A 23,080-nucleotide genomic window follows, 5' to 3' on the forward strand; every position below is an offset into this window, starting at 1 on the left:
AATCAGTTCAGAACCGCGGATAGTGATCGATCATTTTAACACTTTATCAATTTCAACTCAGAGCCTGAAGCCTGGTTGACTCGTTGAACCGAGCACGCAGCAGCGGGTGTCGCAGCACCACGTGCACCTCTGGATCTTTGTAACTCGGCGTGGATCGCGCGCGCCGCCGTTCACACAAACTGGGCGAGCTGGAAGATGCTCTTCCAGGCGGCTCCAATGCAAACCTTGACTAGGCCTGGGCCGGGGGCCCGCCACCCCAAAGTGCCCCCTGCAGCTCCACCCCTGGATTCATCTCTTTATCTCTCTCTCTCTCCCTGATAAATATTACTCTAGCCACAGCTGCTGTCCCTGGCTACTTCAAAAAAAGCACTTGTGGAACCATTAGCAACAACAAAAAAATCTCCATTCATCAGTTTTAAAGAAATGACGTTAAAGTTTTCTTCTGCTTTGAATTTTTTTTAAGAGGCTTCAGTTCACTTAAAACTATTTCACAAAATAAGATAGCACTTTGAAGAGCTTTTATTCACCTTTGTTCATCAGGTTCAGAGCAGTGTTGGTGTCAGGGTACAACTGTACAGCGGTTCAAGTGTTTCGGTTCTGGCAGACGTGGGGACTTTTCCTTGGCTCTGTCCTTCGGGACAGCAATAATTTACTAAAAAAACAAATAACAAAAAATAAGTACAAGGAATTTGTTATGGCCACTCTAAAGCATTATTTCTGCTGTTTTTGCACCTGTATATCACATCAAACAAGGGACTGAACATAGAGCCCTGAGTAACTCCGTAGGTGAACAGAAAAACTCCTGCCTACGAGATGTTATACATTAGGACAAATGCATCTTTAATTTCAGCAACAGGCTTAAATTATGACACCAACATTTTATGATCATAAGTGAAAAGCTGTCAAAAAGCCTAATAGTACAATGACAAAGCTTATTGAATAAATGTTAAAAAGAACACCATAAAACGATTCTTGGAAACTTTTAAGATGTTAGACATTAGAAAAAAACACTGAATAAAAAAGGTAGAAAGGTTTATTTTCAACATTTAAAATATGTACAGAAACAGATAAAAAAAACAACAAACGTTTAACATGTAACAACTTTTGGTCCTCAGAGCGAGATATAAATAGAGAACAACAAAGATTATGAGTCAGTGTCTTCTGAACTTGAGTTGGTGGAGGCACAATCTGACAAACTGCTGCTTGTGCTGACAGACTGAGAGGCACTTTTGCTGGTCTTCTCTGGAGAATGTAAAGGAAACAAAGCACCATCAAAATCTTATTATCAAATCATTCAAGAATAGCTTTGTGCCAATATGCTTTACTTACTTTGATATTTTTTGAATTTCTTGAACAGGCAGGTTCTGACATATTGCTCGAGCTTCCGCAGAGTGGACGGCTTCAGTAACTCAAAGTCGATCTCAATCTCATCCAGGTTATTGGTGCACATGGTGGGCTCCGACGCTTGAAGGATTTCGACCACGCGGGCCAGCTTCATGCCAGGAAGGCGATTGATGTCGAGGCTCAGCTGATGTTTTTCCTCATACGTCATCGGCAAGGCTTTATTGTCTGAATCCCGTCTTTCCTCGTGTGTAGCCGGCAAAGCTTTCTCTCTCAAATCCCAATCTTTGTTTTCTTTCAATGGATTCCTGAAATTAGATAAAGTACGAGTAAACTTGCATGTAATGTATAGAAACAGCACTAAGTCAATAATCATACCGAACTATAGGGTTTGAAGCACTTTTAGGTACATCCCCGCCATGTTCTTTCTGGTCATTCTCCTTCCGCAGGTTTGGGGTTTGAAAAACGGCTGCATGCTGTCCGTCAACGGTCTTTAGCTAGGCAGAAAAAACACCAGAACATTATTTTTATGTGGTGAAGCCTTTCTAATAAAGCTCCAAAACAATTAAAAGCACCAAGAAGCCAAAGATGTTGAAAAGAAGCGAAGAAAGAAATGCAGCCGTTTTCACACATGAACACCAGAGTTCTAGAGAATGTTCTGGCAGGTTTTGATTTAGACATTTTCTGTTAGGAACACTCTAGAAATGTGGTGGAATGGCAGAACACAACGCAAAAATACACTGAGGAAATCAGTGTATTTCCTCAGTGAATACACTGGGGAAATACACTCAGTGCTTTACTACAGCTCCTTCCTGGCAAAAAGCAAGCAGAGATCAACAAATCAGGAGAGCAGAAAGGAGATTGAAGCAGCCATTTTGTACTGGAAGCACGCTGGCTAACTTGCAGTAAACACTCTGCGAGATCTGCCATCTCACCCGCTGACATTCCAGACATTCAACTCAAACGAAAAATGTCTTGCAGGCGTCCAAAGCGGACGTTGTGGAAATTCATTGACACATATTTCACCAATCAGGAACATCTCTAGAACATTTAAGTGCACGTGTGAAAATGGCTCTGGGGCACATCTGCAAGGGAACGCAACACAGTTAACACATCAATATTTAGGTTACAAATAGCACCTTCCGTTCATTAGCACCCCTGGAGAAGATGTGGAGAACATATATTTTATTGCACTGATATGAAATTGTAACAAAAAATCTAACCGTTGATTTAATTGTATTTTAGTGCAGAAAATGTACTGATAAAATGTCTTTAAAACAAGTAGAACTAATAATCACCCTTGTCTATGGGCCTATTTCTTTAAACTACTCTGCAAAATGGATAAGAACACAACATTTCATGTCAATAAATAAATAAATAAATAGATGACTCCTCAAAGTCCATCGTCCAGGTGGGTTTTCATGAATATGTTTAGTGGAGGACACTCTGGGCAACTTTCTGTTTCAAACATCTTGGCATTATAAATTCCTTCACATTGTAAATAAAGCAATACAAAATGCAGCCACAAAAACAACACAGAATTGGTTTATCGGACAATAAAAGCACCGCATCATCTCTCAAATCTACTGTAAATCTCAGATTTGTCAGATGAGCATCTTTGATTTTCTGAAAAACAATTATTTTTTTCTTTCAGATGAAGCCCACCTGTTTTCGTGCCTCAGCAAACCGGGTGGAGTCCTCCACTGTTGACTCAGATCTGTCCAAACTAGCCGGACTGCTGATGGTGCAGCTGGGAGCGGTGACCCCCACTTGCTCATCTGGCATCTTAGCAAACCTCTGTTCGAACACTCCCTTCAAGCATCCATAAGCAAGCATGAAATGGAGAGAATTACTAAAAAAAATAATACAGTATTATAATTCGCAACACACCTGAAGCTTTCTGGCCATGTCGACCACAGTGTGATGGGAGGGGTTGTACTTGTAGCAATTGGAAAAAATTAAGCGGATATCTGCAGCGAACTGCTGCGCATCCTGGTACTCTCCTCCATCCATCTTTTTCTGCAGATGAACAGAAATCCTTTAAGTGATGCCAAGATTACACTTCAATCCACATAAAGGTAAAAAAAAAGTAGCTCTACTTTCACAGTGCTGAGATCCATTGGGTATTTGATGATGTCGTGGTAATCGTGAATCCCCAGAGCTTTAGCGTCTACAGGCCTGTAGAATGGCCAGGCGTAGGCGGAATGTTTTTTCGACAGCATCTCCTTCAGGATGTTGCTGCAGTACTTCAGCTGCTCCCTCAGTCCTCCATGTTCTGTGTTTGGGTTTGGAATGTCCCTTGCTTCAAAGTCGCTCTTGGTAGGAGTGGTTGCTCGGCCCGTGCCTTCAGGCCTCATCCTTTTTTCTGAAAGGAGCAGCAAAGGGTATTCACACCTCTTGAAATTTTTAGATTGTGTCAAACTACAATACAGACCAACACACAAATGTAGTGCAAGTAAACAAGAAAAAAACAAAAGAGAAAAACTAGAAAAACAAAATTTCTGAAGAAATTTAGCCGGGGCCTGCCAAGGCGCGCCCGTCGGGCTTGGGCCCGGCGTCGTCACGCCACAAATTGGCGTCGACGCTAAAGAACGCCGCAACGTAATCAGTGGCACGCGGAGAACCACAAGAACGTTAAGCGAGGCGGACGTGCACCATTCAGTACGATTTAAAATGTTGTCAAGGCTTTTATTTTGGAAGTTCTGTTAAACTTCATTTCAAAGGGCCAAACTAATCCCATGCGTAATAGTCCTTGGGTTAAAATAGTTATATAATGCTCAAAACACAAGTAGCTGATGTAAAAATATTCAAGGCTTTTATTTTGAAATTTTCAGTATGCTCCATTTTAAAGTTCCGAACTAATCCCATGTGTAACAGTGCTTTGGATGAAAAAGTCATATACGGCCAAAAAAAGCAATTACGTCATGTAAAATATTCAAGGCTTTTATTTTGAAATTTTCAGTATGCTTAATTTTAAAGTTCCAAACTAATCCCATGTGTAACAGTGCTTTGGATGAAAAAGTCACATAAAGCCAAAAACAGCAATTACCTGATGTAAAAATATTCAAGGCTTTTATTTTGAAATTATTATTATGCTCCATTTTAAAGTTCCGAACTAATCCCATGTGTAACATTGCTTTGGATGAAAAAGTCATATACGGCCAAAAAGAGCAATTACGTCATGTAAAATATTCAAGGCTTTTATTTTGAAATTTTCAGTATGCTTAATTTTAAAGTTCCAAAATAATCCCATGTGTAACAGTTACTGAGTTAAATCAGTTATATACAGCCCATAGCAGCGGGTAGTTCTAAAGGCCAGTTCTCAGTCCTGATCTGTTTCAACTGAGGATAGATAGAACTACAGCGATGCGAATTTGTAGTCCAAATCAGCAGCCAATAGCCTCTTGAGATCCGTTGCTATGGCAAATAATGGTCTCAGCAGGTGTGAGCTGTGAGTCATACATGCTCAAACACACAATTGTGTGTTTGAGCCAACACGGTTTACTGAAAAAAAGCATTGGAAACAAATCCTTCTTGTTCGGGAACCGTAATACATATTCGAAAAGCGTTTCGAGCGTATGAGAGGCCTATGTGTCTTCTGCGATAGTCCCGAGATTCATATCTGTACCTCACTCAGAGCATTTACAGTGATGAGAGAAAGAAATGTTGTGCCCAGATCTGAAATTCTATTCAAATACATGGGAGAGAGCCTCAGACAGCCTCAGAAAATCCTGTCGCATGACTTTGCTCTGAAGCACCGTGACAGAAAACCGTACGGTCTAGATAAATTTCGAAAACATTTTACCGGAGCAGACAGGCGTATCAATGTCAGGACCGATTGTGATACTAATCGTGCGATATTTGTGGGCGTGATGGCGATTTCAAAAATGATTTGGGCTGAAAAAGTTGTCTTCATCTCTCACTCTAAGCAGCCAGAGACGCACTCTAACTTTAGGAAAAATGAGAAACTTTGGGTCGCTTAGAGGCAAATTGTGGACAAACCGTAACTGGTATCGACGAGCCGTCTTCACTTTTGAAGAGATCACAGACGTATCTACAAAATGAAATTTGAATGGCATTTCTAGGTGAATTTGTGACGACACAGAAAATCCTCAAAAATAGGGTATTTCTAGGATTTTTCCCATTGACTTATAATGGGGTTTTTTTCGTAGTTTTTTGCGAATTATGTCGCCACGTTAAGCCCAAATCCCACCAGAAGTAATAGCTGGAATGGCGTGAATTTTCTGCAGGTTTTGATACCTCATTTGTAGGTGTGCACCAAGCGGTATGAGCCGCATTAACGGTTACGGAAGAAAAATAAAGAATAAAGAAACACTTTCTCCGACAATAGCAATAGGTTCCTGCCATTGCTTTGCATGGCAGGCCCCAATAAAAGATATGTAACCTCCTGGAAGTGCCAGGCCTCCGATGACAGAAACCGCTTATTAAAGTGGCACAAATAATTTTTGTATTATCTTGTGTGACCCCTGACCCTTCTGCAAATATTTTTTTTGGGGAAAAAAACATGATTTAAATGACATTAATGGAAATTTTCTTAAAAATCCCAAAGCTTCAGTTAAGAGTTGATATTTACAATTTGAGAAAAGACAATATGAGGATAGGCTGAATTTTTTTTTTTTGATGGTGAGGAAATATGCACTGGCTGTAAATTCTGATTGTTTGTCCTTGTGTGTTGGACTGTTCATATGTGGAATGGATGTTTGATTCATGTTTAGAAGATTAAACAGTTTTAGTCGTTTGAGATTCCAAGTTTGTTTGTTTTGATTCTGGTTTTTCCTGAAAGGAGGAAGGCTTGCTGTCAGTAGGACTTTTTGCTGTAACACACACGTTTGAGTCGCATCCTGACCGGACGATGTTTTAGATGTATTGTGAAGGTCTTGTGTGAATGAATGATACATTCTATTTGTACTCAAAAGGGTGGAAATCTAGAAATTTTACTTTAGACTCTGTATTTTATTATATGCATGTAATGGTTAATGATTAGGTAAAAATAGAGCAGAGTGTATGAAGGACATCAACAAATAGGTGCAAGTTGGGAGTCTTGCACCAGCTGTTGGAATGTACAGCTCATCTTGAGTGTGTGAGGAGAGAGAGGGGTGTTTTCAAGATCAACACACACTGGTATTGGTGCCAACAAGCAGACAGAGCTCTCATTGTTATACCAGGCCTTAATAAAAACTCTCAAAGATAAAGTGTTTGAATCTTATTAATTATTTAACAGAAAATTCTGAAAAAACCAATAAAATAAAGTGACGTTTATGATTATAATGTGACAGAATTTGAGTACGAATTATTTTGCAATGCGCTGTACGTCTCACCTCACATCAGCCGTTTGCAGAAGCGACTACATTACCTGGAGGGATGCTTTTTCTGCCTTTCCCTTTGCCTGCATGAGGAACAATCTCCTCCTCTTTCTGAGGCATCTGGGAAACTTTTTGCAAGAAAATCTTCTCCAAGGCAAGAGCCATCAGCACGATGTCATCGGTAGGCTGCACGGGAGGATTGAGAAAAATCAGTTAGGACTTAAATATCCAGGACTTTACCTTCTTTAAACCAAGAAGCTCCTAACCTTGTTATATATGTAACAGTTGGTAAACATGGTGTTGAAGTCTTGCAGGCATTCGCTTGAACTCCAGTAGTAGTTGTTCTCCAGGCGTTTCTTGATGGTGCCCAAGTCCATGGGAGATGTTATGATCTTATGATAGTCCTGTTGCAATAGAGGCGAGTTTGGATGTAAGAGACAGTCTGTCCGGGTATGACTGACAATGCAGGGCAGTTCTTATCTGGCAACAATGTGAGCTAAAAAAACAAACAAATAGATTACTCACTGGTAGCCCGAGACTGACTGCATCAACAGGCTGGTAAAACGGCCAAGCGAACTGGTGCCGCCACAGAGCTTTCACCACCACTTTCTCCATGTACTGCAGCTGGTTGGTCCGTCGGCCAGGCTTGTTGGGATCGGTCACCTCTGGAGGAGGGGGATTCACGGGCATTTTGGGATCTGGCTCAGCGTCGGAGGACATGATGCAGGTGAAACGGGGTTCGCCGTTATCTCGTTTTAGCCAGGTAGTGTGTGCCTTTCAGCTCAGTGGAGACTCCGAGGGAACGCCAGCCTGCTTCGTGCATATTTTTCATGCCACACAACCTGTTTATCAAACAGCAAACAGTTAGAACTGTGCACTTCTAACAACTCTGTGGTTTATTAAGACATCACAGTTGTCTGCCAGGGAATTGTAGAGGTTTTGTTATGCTTGCCTCTTCTCTTTTTGTTCATCTTATGTATGTTTGTTCAACAACTTTATGGCGTAATAACCTAAATTAACTGAAATAAATACTTGGAAGTATTTCAGTCTGTCTAACAAATTTGCATATTCTAAGACTAGCTTTCATTTAATGGAATTTGCTCAGTAAATTAGCTTATATAATCGTACAAAAACAAGGAAAAAAATTGGGAAATTAAATTTCGTTGCTTTAATAGAACAGATTTATGTACTCAATAAAATGCTAGGTCTTATTAAGCAGAAAAAAAAAACCTTAAGAAATATATTATTCCTTTTTGAACCCCAGTGCTCTAAACTTGACAATTTGGGCCATCAGGGCAAAATCACTGTTTTACAATGTTCAGCTTTATGGGATGGTATTTAGTGACGGGCTGTGTCATTACAATAGCATGAAAAACACCGAAAATGGTGGACGTTACAAAAAGAAACACGTTTTGAATGACTATCACTGGGATTTTAAAAAATAAATCTTAGTCTAAGTATTTTTAGTTTTATCGAACAAGTTCAAAGAAGAGTTTAACCAACAGTTACTGAAACGGTAAACTCGTTTACAGCAACAAACAGCACTGGATGCTGTCGAAATAATACAACGTATCCTTTATTGAATACTGCTAACTGTTGAACATTTTATAAGCGCTTTTTTCCCCCCCACAAAGTAAAAAAAAAAACAACAGCGGTAACACATTACAGCAACACTCGCTAGCTCAACTTGGCTAGCTGGTTTTCATAAAGTGCTACTAACTAGCGGGTTAAAGCGCCAACAAAACTCAAAAGCCCAGTATGGATCGGCAATAATCAAGTTTCACATAAACAAAGCCAACCTGGAGTAGCCTTTCTTTGTTTTGTGGTGGTCGACTTCTAGTTTAGCAAGTCTTGACGCCGAACCTTCGTGTTGTCATTTAACTACGCAAAAGTATCCTTTCCAACAACTGACCAGAAAAATAACGGTTGAACAAAAACTGAAGGGTTTGTGAACTCTTTTTTTTTTTTCTCGTGAGAGGGAGTTGAAGTGATCTTCTGAAGACTTTGTTTTTCTGAACAAAGAAAGTTATTACTGAAGGGAAATGAAATCAGAAAGCCGAACTGGATTTACTTCAGAGTGCAGGAGTGGGGTACCAACTGAAAACTAACTGACCAGTAGCTGACATGGCTGGAGCAGGAGTGGAGGGAGAGGCGTTCCTCTTCACACCGCCACCTGTTGAACCGGAGTGTCTAGAGCAGCGGTTCTCAAACACGGGGTCGGCTTCCCAGGGCGGGTCGTCAAAACACATGAATCAAGACTGGCCTGAGAGATTGTTTGCTGTTGATGTTAGTCTACAAGAAAAAAAAATATATATATATAAAACAAACATAAAAGTTGTGGGTAATGCATAAACCATTTGTGCACAGTGACCACTTGAGTATCCATTTGTCATGCTACGCATGCAGGCTATTAACGTTTCAAAATTGCACATAGTATGAATTAGCTACACATATTCAAATAAAACCATCTTGCACAAATAATCCTTTATCCCACTGCTGCTTCGTTTATCATTTTCTACCATTTTTGAAATGGGAGAAAGAACCGCAAAAGACCAATTTTATGTTGTTTTGTAGCAGAGACTTAGAGTGCCTGTGGACTCTATTTGATATTGTGTATCAGGGCTTGTGTCCTGATTCACACACTGCAAGGTGTTGACCACACTTACCTTCCCAGAAAGCCATTTTGTCAGGACTAAGCCCTCTCTGATATCCATTTAGCCGAGATGTGGCAGAGGGTGTGATGTGTCGAGGAGGTGAATCAACAGACTAAGTGAGATGTTAGGAGGTGTGGGTGTCGATTGGTTCAATAAATTAACCCTGTTTTCTCTCCGTTTTTTTCTCTCTCAGTTTTAGCTGTTCTTGTGTATCTTGGACGTGTTTGGCAGGGGGGGTTGGAATCTTGTGCTGGTGCTGCAACAGTGAAACTGTGCACAATCTGAGACCATCTGTCTCCACGTTCTTCTAAAACATTTTTTTGCGTTATAGTCATATGCATAATGGAGAATTTTTGTTTTGTTGATCAGGCACAACATAAACAGAACATTGTCTCTGGTTAGATTCAAATATCATAGATGGACTGGACACAAAACTGTATCAAAGTGTGAAACACCCATATTATTAAGTACTTAAATATCAAAATTAGACATAAAAAAACACAAGACAAACATATTTTTGCTTGAACGATAGTACAGAAGATAATGAATAGATTTATAAGATTAAATTATGAAATTGAACTTGGGACTTCTAACTAACAATATTGGAATTCTGACTTCTGTGGGATTCGTTTTTGTTTTTTCTGCTTGCAACTAAGAAGTTCTAAGTATAAATCTGTAACAATTAAAGTATTAGAGACCTTTTTTTTTACACAATTACTGAACCAAAACCCACTTATGTAATAGTTTCAAAATACATTTTTATCCAGTAACCAAATAACGGAGAATAACACAAGTTTACCAACACAGCAAAAATAACAGCGCTAAGGCACACTTTTGATCCTTGTAAGTTCCCGTACCTTCCCCTCGTAACGCGCTTGCGCAGAATCTTAGCAGACCACATTCCCCGCTTCTCCTTCTCCTCGCAGGTCCTCCCAGCTCAACGCAAACATTAAGAAGCGAGCTGCTTGGCTTAGCCGCTCAGCAGGGCCTTTTCCTTCACTGTGCGGGTTTTCCTCCCCTCTTTCTTACTTTCCGATGAAATAATATCTGACTGTGCAGCAGCATCAATCCTCGTGAGTATTAGCATAAAAGCAAAAGCTCATTGTTTGAATGGAAGATGGCCCCCCCTTCGTGGCTGCTGCTTGTCAACAGCGCAGCACGAAAAGGCCACTACTCGCTTTTTGTAAAAAATTGGTATTTTTTTTTGTCGGTTAATTTGTTTTAGTAAAACTTGGTTCACATTCTATGTAGCCGTCTTTGGAATACTATTTGTGTTTTGAGCGTTGAGCACCACAGAAACACAACTAAGCGATCCCGTCTTGCTCTTTGTTTAACGTTACTTTTCCACATTTTATTTGATTTCAGCGAACATGTATAAATCACCTCGTGTTTAAAAGTAACCTTAAACCCAACAAGATGGTTGTTAAGGTGTTTATACCTTTTCCCTTTCTCAAAATATTAACATTTTAACGTTAGTTAACTGAAGCTAGCTGCGCTAGCTAACTGTGGTGCAACGGTTGAGCTGCTACAGGTATTTATGAAGCAGTTGGCAACAGTAAGCAGCCACATTACTTCCCAATTAGATTTGTTATGACATATACTGAATACGGTAAGGACGTTTAAAGGTTAGAAATGCAGCTATGCTGGTAAAACTTTGAAGTAGTGTGTAAAAGTAGCTAATCGTTGTGCTAGCAAGCCGTTTAGTTGAGCACATCTTTTTAAAATCAGTAGCCTGCATGTTTGTTGTCAGAAGGCCGGTAGTTTAATTCCCTTTCTTTAGGACTGTCGGCAATTTCAGATGAAATATTTATGTTAGAACAAATTATGTCATTTGAAAGCTAATTTAAAAAGGCTTCATAAACAATCACGGTTGTTGTCTAGAAATTAAACAGTTACGGTGTTTTGGATGCAAAATAAATGATTAAGCACCCGATTGAAGACAAAAAAAAAAAAAAAATCAGTTGACATGCTCCCCAATTTACAATGAAACCCAAGTAGCCAAACATTTTAATGGGTTTATTGTTATGTAGAGTGACAACAATTAGAAACAGTGTCGTAATTTTCCATTTCTAGAGCTCATGTATTTACAAAGTTTTGGTATATTAGTATGTAAAACATGTTTCAGCAGTTGCACCGTATGCATAGAGTAGAATATTATATTGGCATTGCATTAGAATGTGTCCATTGGAACTCTGCTTTTCAATTACATATTTGGGCATTAAAATGGACTTTCACTGTCCTTTATGGCCATAATTTGCCACAGATTTTAGTGATTTCAGAAAGCCCAGGGAGAGTTAAATGTGAGCTATCATCACAATATTCCATCCATCCATTTTCTGGACACCCTTGTCCCTAGTGTGGTCGGGAGGGGTGCTGGTGCCTCCCTCCAGTGAACGTTTTGGGCGAGAGGCAGGGTTCACCCTGGACAGGTCGCCAGTCTGTCGCAGCATCACAATATTCAACATCAGGATTGCAATGTCATATTTTCTAATAAATGTTCTGCCCTCGTAGTTCCAGATCACAAAAGCTGGAGCAAATTACCTATCATCAAGCAAGAATGTCTAATTTTGATATATCTGCAGACAGTTGTCACACATATGTGAAGAATTCAACTTAAGTTGATTGAATTCCTGGTCCAAAAAATGTCAGATTCTGCTCAACAAGAAGTGGTCCAACTGATTGTGTCAAATCTTGGCTGTCCCATCTTGAGCAAGCATCAGGTGACAGTGGGGAGAAATTACCTCCTGATAACAGTTAAAAAAACCTCCCAGCAGAACCGGAACCACCATCCATCTGGACCTTCCAGAGGGATGAGAGGAACCTAAATGATAAGATCAGGAGGACTCCAAGTTTTGCTACTTTATTCACATCTTCTTAACCTTCTGAGTTTTATTAAGTATTTTTAAAGAACATTACATTGTCTAAGACATGCAGCATTTTTACTGTTCAGGACCTTAGAGTCTAAGGAAAGTTTGCCTCTGAAGCCTGTTTAGTCCAATCAGGTCTATAAATACTGAAAATCAAAGATAAAAGTCTGTGCTGTGTGTCTCAGATTATCATTTACTTTACCTGCTTGTTCTCTATTTCAGGTTAGCGTCAAATCAATGTTAGTGTCCTCACCATGGCAACAGAAGACAAGAAACCAGAAACTGACACTAAGCCTCCAGTGGTTCCATCAGCGTCTGCCAGCCAAAGCAAGGTCTGACGAATTAAAACGATCAATCCCGCTTCCTGTTTGTCTCTTCCCTGCAGACCGCCTGATCACTGTGGCTGCGCTGATCTTTTCTGCTGCTCTCGTTCACAGTCTGCGCCTGCGAAGCCAAACTACAGCCTGAAATTCACATTAGCAGGACACACCAAGGCCGTGTCGTCCGTCAAGTTCAGCCCGAGCGGAGAATGGCTCGCCAGCTCATGTGAGTCCATTAAACATCATTGTGATGCTAGTCTGACTCTGAATTCAATGTGATACTAATGCCAGTAAAGTATTGAAATGTTAATTTGTATAGAAATGCCCTTTAACGTAATGCTTCTACGCTCCATAGCAGACATTAACTTTTTTGACATTAACAGCAAAACTTTGATAATTTGCAAAGTTCTCTGAGCTTCAGATCTTGTCATTTCATCCTAGTTTCTTTTTTTTCCACCCAATATGTTACCACGGGAACAAATGAAAAACTTCCTTAATGCTATTGTAGCGATGATATCGAATAGCTAGACAGGCAGTCTGAGAAAACTGATTCAGTACAAGTCAGCAAAACCTTCAAAATAAGAGTCTCAAACTCTGATACATCAAGTTTCAAACAAAAATCACAAACTTTCATATGTTTGTTTGTGAACATGACATCTTTCACAATCAGACTGCCTCTGATCAACACTTCATGGAGACATTTTCACTTTAATTTGAAGTTGTGTTAAAGAATTAGTGCTCATATTGGAGCAAGACTTGTATGGAAATACAAGTGATTTAAATTGTGATATATCAGTAATATTAGTCCACACTAATATTTGGGTAGTAATAAGTAGAAAAGAAGCTCAAATAAATGAGGGAATTCCTAATAAATGAGGGAATCTACAAAACACAAAATAATAATTCATACACACTGTCAGTGCTGTTGGAAACCAAAATAATAGTGTTGTAAATGTCAGTATTAGTTATTAGAATAATAATCATTATTTCTGCGTCGTCTGTCTCCAGAGGTTTAGATGATTAAAGTGATTTCTGTTGATTATTTTTTTCCATGACCTGCAGCACAAATTTCTTACATAATACACATTTAGATAAGTTCCTTTTAGGTTAACGTTTCCGACGAAAGATTTTCAGTCCTCTGTTATAAAAATGGTCATCTGTAACTTACAGCCTTATTGTCCTGCTCTCAGCAGATGCGCCAACATTAGTGTTAAGGTTGTTTTCCAAACAGTCCTGACTGAGTTTCTGTGTCTGCTGCAGCTGCTGATAAACTCATAAAAATCTGGGGCGCGTACGATGGAAAGTTTGAGAAAACCATCTCTGGACACAAGCTGGTGAGTAGAACTGGACTTTCCGTCTGAGCGGGTTTGTCTTCAAAGCTTCGTTCGTGACGTTTGGTCCTACACCTGCAGGGCATCTCTGACGTGGCGTGGTCCTCGGACTCCAACCTGCTGGTGTCGGCGTCCGACGACAAAACCCTGAAAATCTGGGACGTCAACTCGGTAAGGCGGCTCAGACGGGCGGGAGGAAGCGTCAAACCCGCGGTGCTGGGATTAGCAGACGTGAGACTCTGAATATTTTCTTTTCAATCCAGGGAAAGTGCTTAAAAACCCTGAAGGGCCACAGCAACTACGTGTTCTGCTGCAACTTCAACCCGCAGTCCAACCTCATCGTGTCGGGATCGGTGAGTGCGCTCACAGCTCCTGGCAACAACACTCCATCAGAAACACGGAGCAGATGTTGGACTGCAGCCAGAGCTCTCTCCCATTAGCAGCAAAGCTTTAGTGACTGTGACTGAAACTCTCATCCGGTGTGTATGTGTTTTTTTTCCTTTTTCTTTTTGGCGTCTAGTTCGATGAGAGTGTGAGGATATGGGACGTGAAGACTGGGAAGTGTTTGAAAACACTGCCGGCTCACTCCGATCCCGTCTCTGCTGTGAGTTGGATTCTGTTTTTTCTTATTTATTCTGTTTGAAACAGGAAAACATGAAATCTGCTTAAATCTGCAGGTTCACTTCAACAGAGACGGATCTCTGATCGTGTCCAGTAGCTACGACGGACTCTGGTAAAACACTCCACTCTGAGATCCTGTTTTTATTTTATTTTATTTGTGTTTGTCTTGTTAACTAACAGTTTGGTTTATATTTCAGCCGAATCTGGGACACGGCATCGGGGCAGTGTTTAAAAACTCTCATCGGTAAGATCAGCCACTAAAAACAAAAGATGTAAACCAATAGACTTTTAACGTCGTCAAGAAGTTATTGTTCCAATTGATTCGATGACTGGATTCAAAAAGGGATTGTTGCACTTAGTGATGAGTTTTGACTTTAGAAAGTTAGGTGGAAGGAAAATGTGAGGCAGGGAAAAGGTACACAAGCAACAAATGTAGTGTGAAGCCATGAGAGGATTGTGAAGCAGAATATCTATATAGATATAGATTTTATACAAATTTATACATTTACTTACTGAAATGAACTTTTCAATGATTTCCTGATGCACCAATATAAAATATTATTCTGTTACGTGAATTATTCAACAGTAGACCTTAAAATCATTTCTAATATCGTCAGCAGTATAATAACCGACACATCCACCTGCAGCTGCTCCCTAATGAGAATCATAAATATCACAGAGATGAAATGAGAATCATCCAGACAGAAATCCTAACAGGTTCACATTTGTTTGCTAACGTTGCTCCTGCTTCTAACAGACGATGACAACCCTCCTGTGTCGTTTGTGAAGTTTTCTCCCAATGGGAAGTACATCCTGGCTGCTACTCTGGATAAGTGAGTGCTGCACATTTACAGAGCAAAGTTGTTTACAGACGCTGCTCACTCGGGTTGTGTGTGAGGCTCACCTGCAGAGGGCAGCACAACGCCACATGTAGCTGGACTGTGGAGTTTGTTTTACAGTTTGTGTTCATGGTTTGTCTTTGCAGCACGCTGAAGCTGTGGGACTACAGCAAAGGAAAGGTGAGAAAACATCTTTTTAAAAAACGATTGTTTTTTCTTTCTTTTTACCCGAGTCTGTCAAGTGTTTCCACCCAGTCTGTTTAAAAGAATGCCTTAGTTCTTCCTTTTTCAATCATTTGAAACAAGTGAAGCCGCCTGCTGTTTTCGTTCACAGTAGCAGTTCTGATCGTCTTCTGAATGTTTCTCATAATTTCAGTGCTTGAAGACGTACACAGGCCATAAGAACGAGAAGTACTGCATTTTTGCTAATTTCTCTGTCACCGGAGGGAAGGTAAGTCCCCGTCTCGTCTCGTCTCAGTCCGCTGGTGTTTCTCAGAGTTTGAACGATGCCGCGTGCGGCTAAACGTGACTCTCTGGCCGCTGTCCTGCAGTGGATTGTGTCCGGCTCTGAGGACAACATGGTTTACATCTGGAACCTGCAGACGAAGGAGATCGTGCAGAAACTGCAGGGCCACACAGGTACAGCACATGAGTTGTCTATTTTATTCCCTGCTGAGTTTGAAGTCTTTAGAAAAATCTTTATAAATGAAAAACGGGACTTAATAATTCCAAACTTGATTTATGTGTCATTAAAATTAATGCTTTTGATCAGTCAGGAAAACATTTTAATCCTAACTGGAAAAATATCCCCAAAGCATAATGCTTCCACCTTCGTATCGATTGATTACTTGCACATCATACCTTTGAAAAAATATTTTTTTCCCCCGTTTCTGCTCAGACGTCGTCATTTCGACCGCCTGCCACCCGACAGAGAACATCATCGCATCTGCTGCTTTAGAAAACGACAAAACCATCAAGCTATGGAAAAGCGACTGCTAATTCAGTTTTTGGGATATTTTTGGCCTATTCACCTTTCTATATAAATATATGTTGTTTTTTTTTCTACATTGTGTTGCAAGACAAGAGGACCTTTTTCGTTTTTTTTTTTTTTTTTAATGGAGCTCCGGATGGATGCAGAGAACTGTACCTGAAGTTCAGCAAGGAGTAGCAAACCCGTCAACCACACATCGGCTTCGCAGTGCAGATCTTCCTCACGTCTGAAGTGCGTCACGTTTATTCGTCTCCTTAAAGAAAGCAAGTAAATCGTGTTAAACCTTCAGCTGCTTCAGTATTTTTGACTCTGCCTCTCTGTTTTTAACAGCTTCTGTACAATAAATGTAATTGTTTCCAGGCTTGTTGTTCCTCGAATTCCTGTGTGACTGTAAAGAACCATTTAAATGAAGAGGGGATATTTACATTAACCTTCAGTCTTAATGAAATGGGGGAGAAAAAAAAAAAAAGCCGTATCAATATTGCATTTTTATCTTCCCTAAACGTCGGATCTTTGTGCCACTTTTTGTTTTTTTCAAAAAATGCCTCAGAAACTGAGTTTAACTTGGTGTGGAAAGTTAATTTTAAAACTTGTTTTAATATTTTATTTTAGCATAATTGTACGAGCAACCAGTCACAATTCTTGTGTTCCATTTGTACATATGAACTGATTTTTTTTTTTGTTTTGGGTTGCTTATGCTCTACTAGTACACACCTGTGTGAAAACAACAAGCAACATCCGATTTCTGTAGTTAATCTGGATTTCAGTGGAATACTTGTTTGCAGCTCTCAGATATAATCTGCAGCCTAATAAAGTTTTGTATGTTTCATGTTGTGTAAGTTGTTTTGGTACCTAAATGTGCATCAGTTAATTCTTTGTAAAGTTTTCTGTGTGTGCATGTGGAGTTGGATGGATCTCAAGGCTTACAGCCATATCTCTTTTCCAAATCAACGCAAACTTCACATTGGACATTTTCCTCCAGAACCCGTTACAGCTGTCATTTCATCTCATATAATAACAGATCCACTTTCATCAGTTTAAAGTTTTTTTTAATAACTTTTAGCTTCTTTTCATGAGAGAACATCAGAACAATCCACAAACATATGACAAAAAAAACCCAACAAAAGACAACCTTTTGTCTTCTTAAAAACAGAAAAATAAAAATATAACCATCAGAGATGTTCCCATCTTGCAGTGACAAGTTGAAAATGGCAAAATAAAAGGCGACACAGTTACCAAAGTGCCAAAGCGGACAATCCTTCCCTCCCACTCCCCACAAAAAAATTACACTTTCAGTCTGAAGCTGAGGAAGCTTTTCCACAAAACAGCCACAGAGAAGGAAAAGAACAGAGTAAATAAGCAGGGGATAAAATTACCTTTGTACAAAAATAGATCTTTTTCCCAAGTGATTTTTTTTTCTTCTTTTTTTTTTATAAACTAGAACATTTAACCGTTTATGCAACAAACAAAGCAGTGATTGTGTCACAAGCTCAGCTTTTCCTGATTACACGTTTTCAACATACATTTGCTAAGCAACATATACATTTAGGAGAGTTGAAATTGATTTTTTTTTTTTCATTTTTGCCTCTCCTGATTTTTTGAGGTCACAGAAAACGGCTTAAGCTGGTTTCTTTTGAGTTCAGAGCTGCTGCGCTTCTGCTGGTGGATTATTGTGTTTTTTTTAAATTTTATTTTGTTTTTAATAAAAGTTACAATCCAACCCTCCCCACCTGTATTTGTGATAATAAAAACACCTTTAAACTCCCACAGTTTAGGAAAATTCTGACTTTTTTTTTTTTTTATTTTCAGTTTTGGAATATTCAATGAGCAGATCTGCTGATATATATTTATAAATATATACAAATATACATATTAACAAAATATAGCTTTATGTTATAAAGCATCCGTTTAGGTTTTCATTCTATGTGGACAGTTATTTCCTCATCTTTTCCCACATCTATCAATTTCCTGCAGGGGACGTGAACTTTTTGCACGTCACACACTTTATATGGCTTTTGCACGATTGTTTCCAATCAGCCAGTAATGAAGAGGATGTTCATATATATATATATTTTTTTTTTAATATTTGGGAAACAAATCTTTGACAGTTTGAAATGAGTTTTTCTTGATTCAAATCAGAAAAATCTACAAAACACAGAGCATATTCTGCATCAGGAAAACCAACATGTTTTCCCAGAATATAAATACTGTAAACTGAGCCCAAGCTGGCAGGTAATACTGTCACCTGGATAGGTTGCACAAACACAAACCACCGTGCTTAAGTTCATCTTAGCAATAAACATCACGCTGATGGGTTAAACTGAAGTTATTGCTACTTTCTCATTGCTACTTTTCTGCTCGGCGCAGAGCATCTGTGACAATTAGAAAGCTGTGACAAAGTGCCTTCTGTTTGTCCACTTAAATACTTCTAGAAAACAATTTCAAGTAACGCTGCAGCGCTGCTTCTCATCCACCAGAGGGAGCGCACGGCACACAAATCACCACACTTTTTTTTTACTTCGACTCGAGGTAAATCCATCCAGCACATTTCATTTCTATCACATCTGACATTTCCGAGCTGGCTTTTCAACAGAAGGAATAACTGGAAACAATTTCACAAGATGGAGCAACATCCAACCCGAAATAGCGAGGAAAAAAGCAAACAAAAAAAAAAACAAACCCCAAACTGATTTAAGCACATTCTACCGTTGGTGATTTATGTATAAATTCTCTGTGGAGTCTCTGTGGGGCTACTGGAAAAGTATGGAAATTTCATAGTGCTTAAATATGTAATTATATGAGAAGGAAAGCTAGTAAAACATAAGAGAAAGGGAGCAATGAAAGCGGTCAATATCCGACAGCCTTCAGCTCATAGAGTTCTGTTTTTTTTCTTTTCTTTTGTACTCATTTCTTCTATATTTTACTTTTCACATTATACGTTCTGGGCAGTAAAGAGGGAACAGGGAATATTGGCGAGCTGTTCCAGCCAGCTTCTATATATGGGGCCCACATGGGTAAGTAATGAGCTGGAAAATGGGCCCCAAATCGGATTGTCACTGGGTTACATAACAACCCCATGTCAAATGCCTCCATAGGCTTTATGTAGGGACAAGATGTGATAATCAATTCAGACCGATTTTCTAAGAATTCATGTCAGAGCCAGCTGTGAGTCATATATGGTGCCCAGCTATAGTCCCCAAAACCAAAGTCCACTTAATACCAGCAGAGGAGATGCAAAAATGTATATGGGGCCCTTATCCAGTGGGGGGGGGGTCCAAACTTAGAAGCTATTTGATTTTTAACAAACTAAAATTTAATTTAGGTTCCATGAAGACATCAATTAGTTAACATACTATCGTTAGAACTGTTTGGAAGTTTTGAAATAGATTTAGTTAAAATTTTATTCTGCTATAAAATGACAATTTCTATTATTTTGTGCGTTGCAAAATGCTAGAAATAGCATCCATGAGGTGAAACGTGATTGCTGTCAAGAACCCAAGATTTGTTTGCTCGTGTTGCTTTTGAAGTCTCAGTCCAACGGTTGATAAAAACAGTCAATGCTTAGGTTTGTTCTCATTTACCGTTTCCAGACAATCAGGAGTCATGTGAATATGTTTGGTGCTTTTTAGTTTGCAAGAATTTCTATGGTGCATTCCATTCACCTTGAAAGGAGAAATTTTCATGGATATAAGAATTAGATCAGCCCTATCTACCCAACTGACTCTTAAAGCTTTTCAACTTCAAATGTGGAAACTTTGAATTCAGAGTAAAAACAGGACAGGCTTCTCTTTACATAAACGACAACCGTATTGAATTTTTAGGTTGGGATTAGTAATAAACCTCAGTTTCCGGGGTATAATCCTGAGCTTTTCCGGCAAAAAAACTCAGAAATTCTACATTTCAAGTAGAACCAAAGTGTCCCATTAGCTAACATTTAAGGCAAACTGTTTGTAATTCCTAGTTTAGCCAGTCGATTTATGCTTTGCTCCATTTTTCATAGAATCCAGAACTTATTAGGCACAAATAATTATGACATAATTTCTAACTTAACTGCTGTAGTAGCAAGTTAGAAACCAGTGGGATTTTTTTCCCCATACAAGACCAACCTAGCTACAAGTAGCAATAAAACCCCCAAATAATTCATTCCTGTGTCAGGCATTCAAGCAGTGAAGCCAAACATTGTACATTGTTATAAGTGATGCCAAATTATTTTTTAAGTGAAAAAATAAATGTTTAGCTAATTTCCTCCAACTTGGAATTTGGAAAATTTGACTTCCAAGCACAAATGGAACGCACCATTAGATGATTTCAACTAATATGCTGAGCCGCTAATGGCTAAAGCTAATCTTTTCAGCTAATGGTTTCCGCTACCAACTTAGTTTATCTGAAGGTGATTAAACCAGATTAAAGTGAGTATCTATTTCTGAATAATGGAGACCTCCACCTCCCAAACATTTACTCTCGTTAAGACGCTCTGCAGACAGTCTTTGGAAATGAACACTATGCATAGTTTTGCAGCAGCTTCAGCATTTAGAGAAAAGCAGGAAAGGGCAAAAAACAATAAAAGAATGCGGACACAAAACACGTTTACACATAAAGACCTTTAACATTTCAGTTCAACTTAAATGTCACTTGGTTGTCCAGAGAAGTGCACAGAGTGAATGTGTGTGTGTTCTTTTCAGGAGGAAAAGTACTGAGGCGTTCTTGAACGGGAGAGTGTCAAACTCCACCGCAGAGGTCGATCACATCAACATCCACTCTCCATCTAGAAACCCAATTACACTGTCATGAGGTTAAGTGCCAAGTAACAAACAAACAAACAATGGCTCTGCCACGACAAACTAGCTCTCCTCCCATATTCTCTAAATCCTACATGAGTGAATGGAAACAGAGGTATTTGTGCATTTCTGAAAATAAGGTCAATACTGTTGTAGCTTTCAGTACAGGTAGATATGAGGTGTTGGAAAGAAAGAAGTGATGCCTACTGCAACGAGCAGAGGGATTTCTGAGCGTGGAGGTGTGTCTGCCTGGCAGAAGTTAGCATGAAATGTGAGGCAGAGAGAGGACTATGAGGAGCTCAGAGTCTGACAGAATGATGACATTTCCTCTCGTGTGGGACTGTGTGTTGAGGCAAAAAAAAAAAAAAAAAAAAAAATTAAGTCTGAAAAAAGTTGACATGTTGTCCCTGCACCTGCTGGAGGCCTCCTGGAGCATCCAATGACGCTCAAGTCTCATAAAGCTAATTTACATCAGTTTACGGGCACAGAGAGTTACAGAGATTGTACTAAACAAGATTTTCCAAGTCATTCTGAGTACTTGAGGGTTGATTTGTGGACTGCTAAGACATCCTTCCCTAACGCCGCTCAGTGCTGGTACAGTAAGACATGGTTGGGTCTGTTGGAATTGGCCAGAGACCTGAGGTTTGTGAGAACTTGCCCTCTTGTTAAGCCACTTCTGAGTTCTACGCTGGCAAGCTCACTCTTCCAAAAAATAAACACCTGGTGCAAGAGCTGACATGTTCAGTCAGATTGAAGAGACAAGTTCCTTTGCGTTGATGTGTTGTTGTTGTTTTCCCCCCAAGCTGTCCAGTCCTAAAAAGCAAAAGCAGGCTCAGATCCCAGATTAAACATCCCAGAGGTTCCACAGAATGTGCGATTGTCCCGATCACAATGCCTGTGACATCGTCGCTGTTTTGCTGAGCACTGTGGGTGTTGAAAACCTGATCGTCTCTGCTGTTTCCTCGTCAGGGGGATCCGACAAGCAAAGACGAAAACCATGGCTCAGTATGTTTATGTCCTCGTTTCAGTCCTGTCCCGTCACTTACGTTGATGGTGTTTTATATATATATATATATAGATATTTTTTCTTATTTATAAATTTTACAAGGTATAAAAGAGACCCATATTCATGATGGATTCCTCATTTTGAAACACTTCAGAGAGATGGTGAACAGAGAAGATGGATGAGGGACAAAAGCAAGAAGGGAGATGTTCATTTTTGTTGTTTATTCTTTAAGTCTGCCCTTTTGTAGATGTTCTGGATCCAAGGCAGCTGGGGTGATGCATGTTGGGAGTTTAAGTGTGGGAGGAGGGTCCGGGGGGTCATGAGGGGTCACTCCTATTATGTCATTTGATGAGGAGCTTCTAGCATCTCCATGAGGAAGGTGTCAATAGGTGTGTCGCCAATCAGCTTGAAGAAGAAAAGGTGCTCCAAACACTTGAGCCCGATGGAGCGCAGCGCTGGTAACCGTAGCAACAGCTTAGCGAACCTGTTCAGAAATCGTACAAAAAAATATATACATGTTAATGGTTTGAATAAATGGTGAAATTAGGCTGCACTTTTTTTTTTACACAAGACCTTACATATTTCTTTCTTTTTGACTGAGATCAGCAGCTGGTTGTCGGCTACGGCGCACATTACATGCACCTCCATTTTGCTTTTCTATTTTAGTAATTAAACATGGAGAGCATTTTATTCTGAAACTATCAAAAGTAAATGTTATGCCTAGGTGTGCTTACACACATGGCTCTTGAGGTTTAGTACTGCAGGGATGGAGTGAGTCCAGGTGAGGGAGAAAAATGAAAGATATTGTTTTGTTTCCAACATATTTTTCTAATATTTTATCACAGGCAGAATGTCTTGCTTTAGTTCCACAGGGCTCCATTTTAGGTCCTGTGCCGTTTTCTCCACATACATTACCATTGTTTTACATCTTAAATAGTTTTCTGAGGATATCCAGATTTATTAACCTGAAATAAAAAAATAACTTGCATTGTCTTAACTCTAGATGCA

At 39.5% G+C, this 23,080-nt stretch overlaps 3 protein-coding genes across 6 annotated transcripts in view; 1 reads left to right on the plus strand and 2 right to left on the minus strand.

Moving 5' to 3' along the window:
* Window positions 1–503: 503 nt before the first annotated feature.
* On the minus strand, window positions 504–8,810 carry LOC102237319 (bromodomain-containing protein 3-like). The gene is made up of 10 exons (XM_023337762.1): window positions 8,465–8,810; window positions 7,191–7,507; window positions 6,932–7,069; window positions 6,716–6,851; window positions 3,441–3,706; window positions 3,232–3,360; window positions 3,007–3,153; window positions 1,720–1,838; window positions 1,330–1,649; window positions 504–1,242 (listed from the first exon to the last, which is right to left on the minus strand). Exons 2-10 carry the CDS (start codon window positions 7,383–7,385, stop codon window positions 1,145–1,147), a joined length of 1,548 nt encoding a protein of 515 aa, XP_023193530.1. The 5' UTR covers window positions 7,386–7,507; window positions 8,465–8,810; the 3' UTR covers window positions 504–1,144.
* A 1,387-nt stretch (window positions 8,811–10,197) lies between these two features.
* On the plus strand, window positions 10,198–16,757 carry wdr5 (WD repeat domain 5). The gene is made up of 14 exons (XM_005799676.3): window positions 10,198–10,392; window positions 12,409–12,518; window positions 12,624–12,732; window positions 13,767–13,840; window positions 13,919–14,008; window positions 14,101–14,190; window positions 14,358–14,441; window positions 14,515–14,570; window positions 14,656–14,702; window positions 15,216–15,291; window positions 15,444–15,477; window positions 15,674–15,748; window positions 15,849–15,936; window positions 16,196–16,757. Exons 2-14 carry the CDS (start codon window positions 12,441–12,443, stop codon window positions 16,294–16,296), a joined length of 1,002 nt encoding a protein of 333 aa, XP_005799733.1. The 5' UTR covers window positions 10,198–10,392; window positions 12,409–12,440; the 3' UTR covers window positions 16,297–16,757.
* rxra (retinoid X receptor alpha) overlaps window positions 16,395–23,080 on the minus strand; it is a 122,173-nt gene continuing 115,487 nt past the window's right edge. For all 4 annotated transcript variants that reach the window (XM_023338032.1, XM_023338031.1, XM_005799674.2 and 1 more), the window contains exon 11: window positions 16,395–22,556. In XM_023338032.1, the coding sequence (XP_023193800.1) occupies window positions 22,409–22,556 (148 nt within the window). In that variant the 3' untranslated portion in view covers window positions 16,395–22,408. The remainder of the gene's footprint in view (window positions 22,557–23,080) is intronic.

This window comes from Xiphophorus maculatus, chromosome 8 (assembly GCF_002775205.1).
Source record: "Xiphophorus maculatus strain JP 163 A chromosome 8, X_maculatus-5.0-male, whole genome shotgun sequence".
Classification (NCBI taxonomy): domain Eukaryota; kingdom Metazoa; phylum Chordata; class Actinopteri; order Cyprinodontiformes; family Poeciliidae; genus Xiphophorus; species Xiphophorus maculatus.

Excerpts from the sequence above, each read along its gene's own strand:
- LOC102237319 (XM_023337762.1), bottom strand. The coding sequence starts at position 7,385 with ATGTCCTCCGACGCTGAGCCAGATCCCAAAATGCCCGTGAATCCCCCT. Across the intron at positions 7,070-7,190 it reads CAGTCAGTCTCGGGCTACCA|GACTATCATAAGATCATAAC; the intron begins GTGAGTAATCTA and ends CTATTGCAACAG. Across the intron at positions 3,361-3,440 it reads TGGATCTCAGCACTGTGAAA|AAAAAGATGGATGGAGGAGA; the intron begins GTAGAGCTACTT and ends GTTCATCTGCAG.
- wdr5 (XM_005799676.3), top strand. The coding sequence starts at position 12,441 with ATGGCAACAGAAGACAAGAAACCAGAAACTGACACTAAGCCTCCAGTG. Across the intron at positions 14,191-14,357 it reads ACCTCATCGTGTCGGGATCG|TTCGATGAGAGTGTGAGGAT; the intron begins GTGAGTGCGCTC and ends TTTGGCGTCTAG. Across the intron at positions 14,703-15,215 it reads GTGTTTAAAAACTCTCATCG|ACGATGACAACCCTCCTGTG; the intron begins GTAAGATCAGCC and ends TGCTTCTAACAG.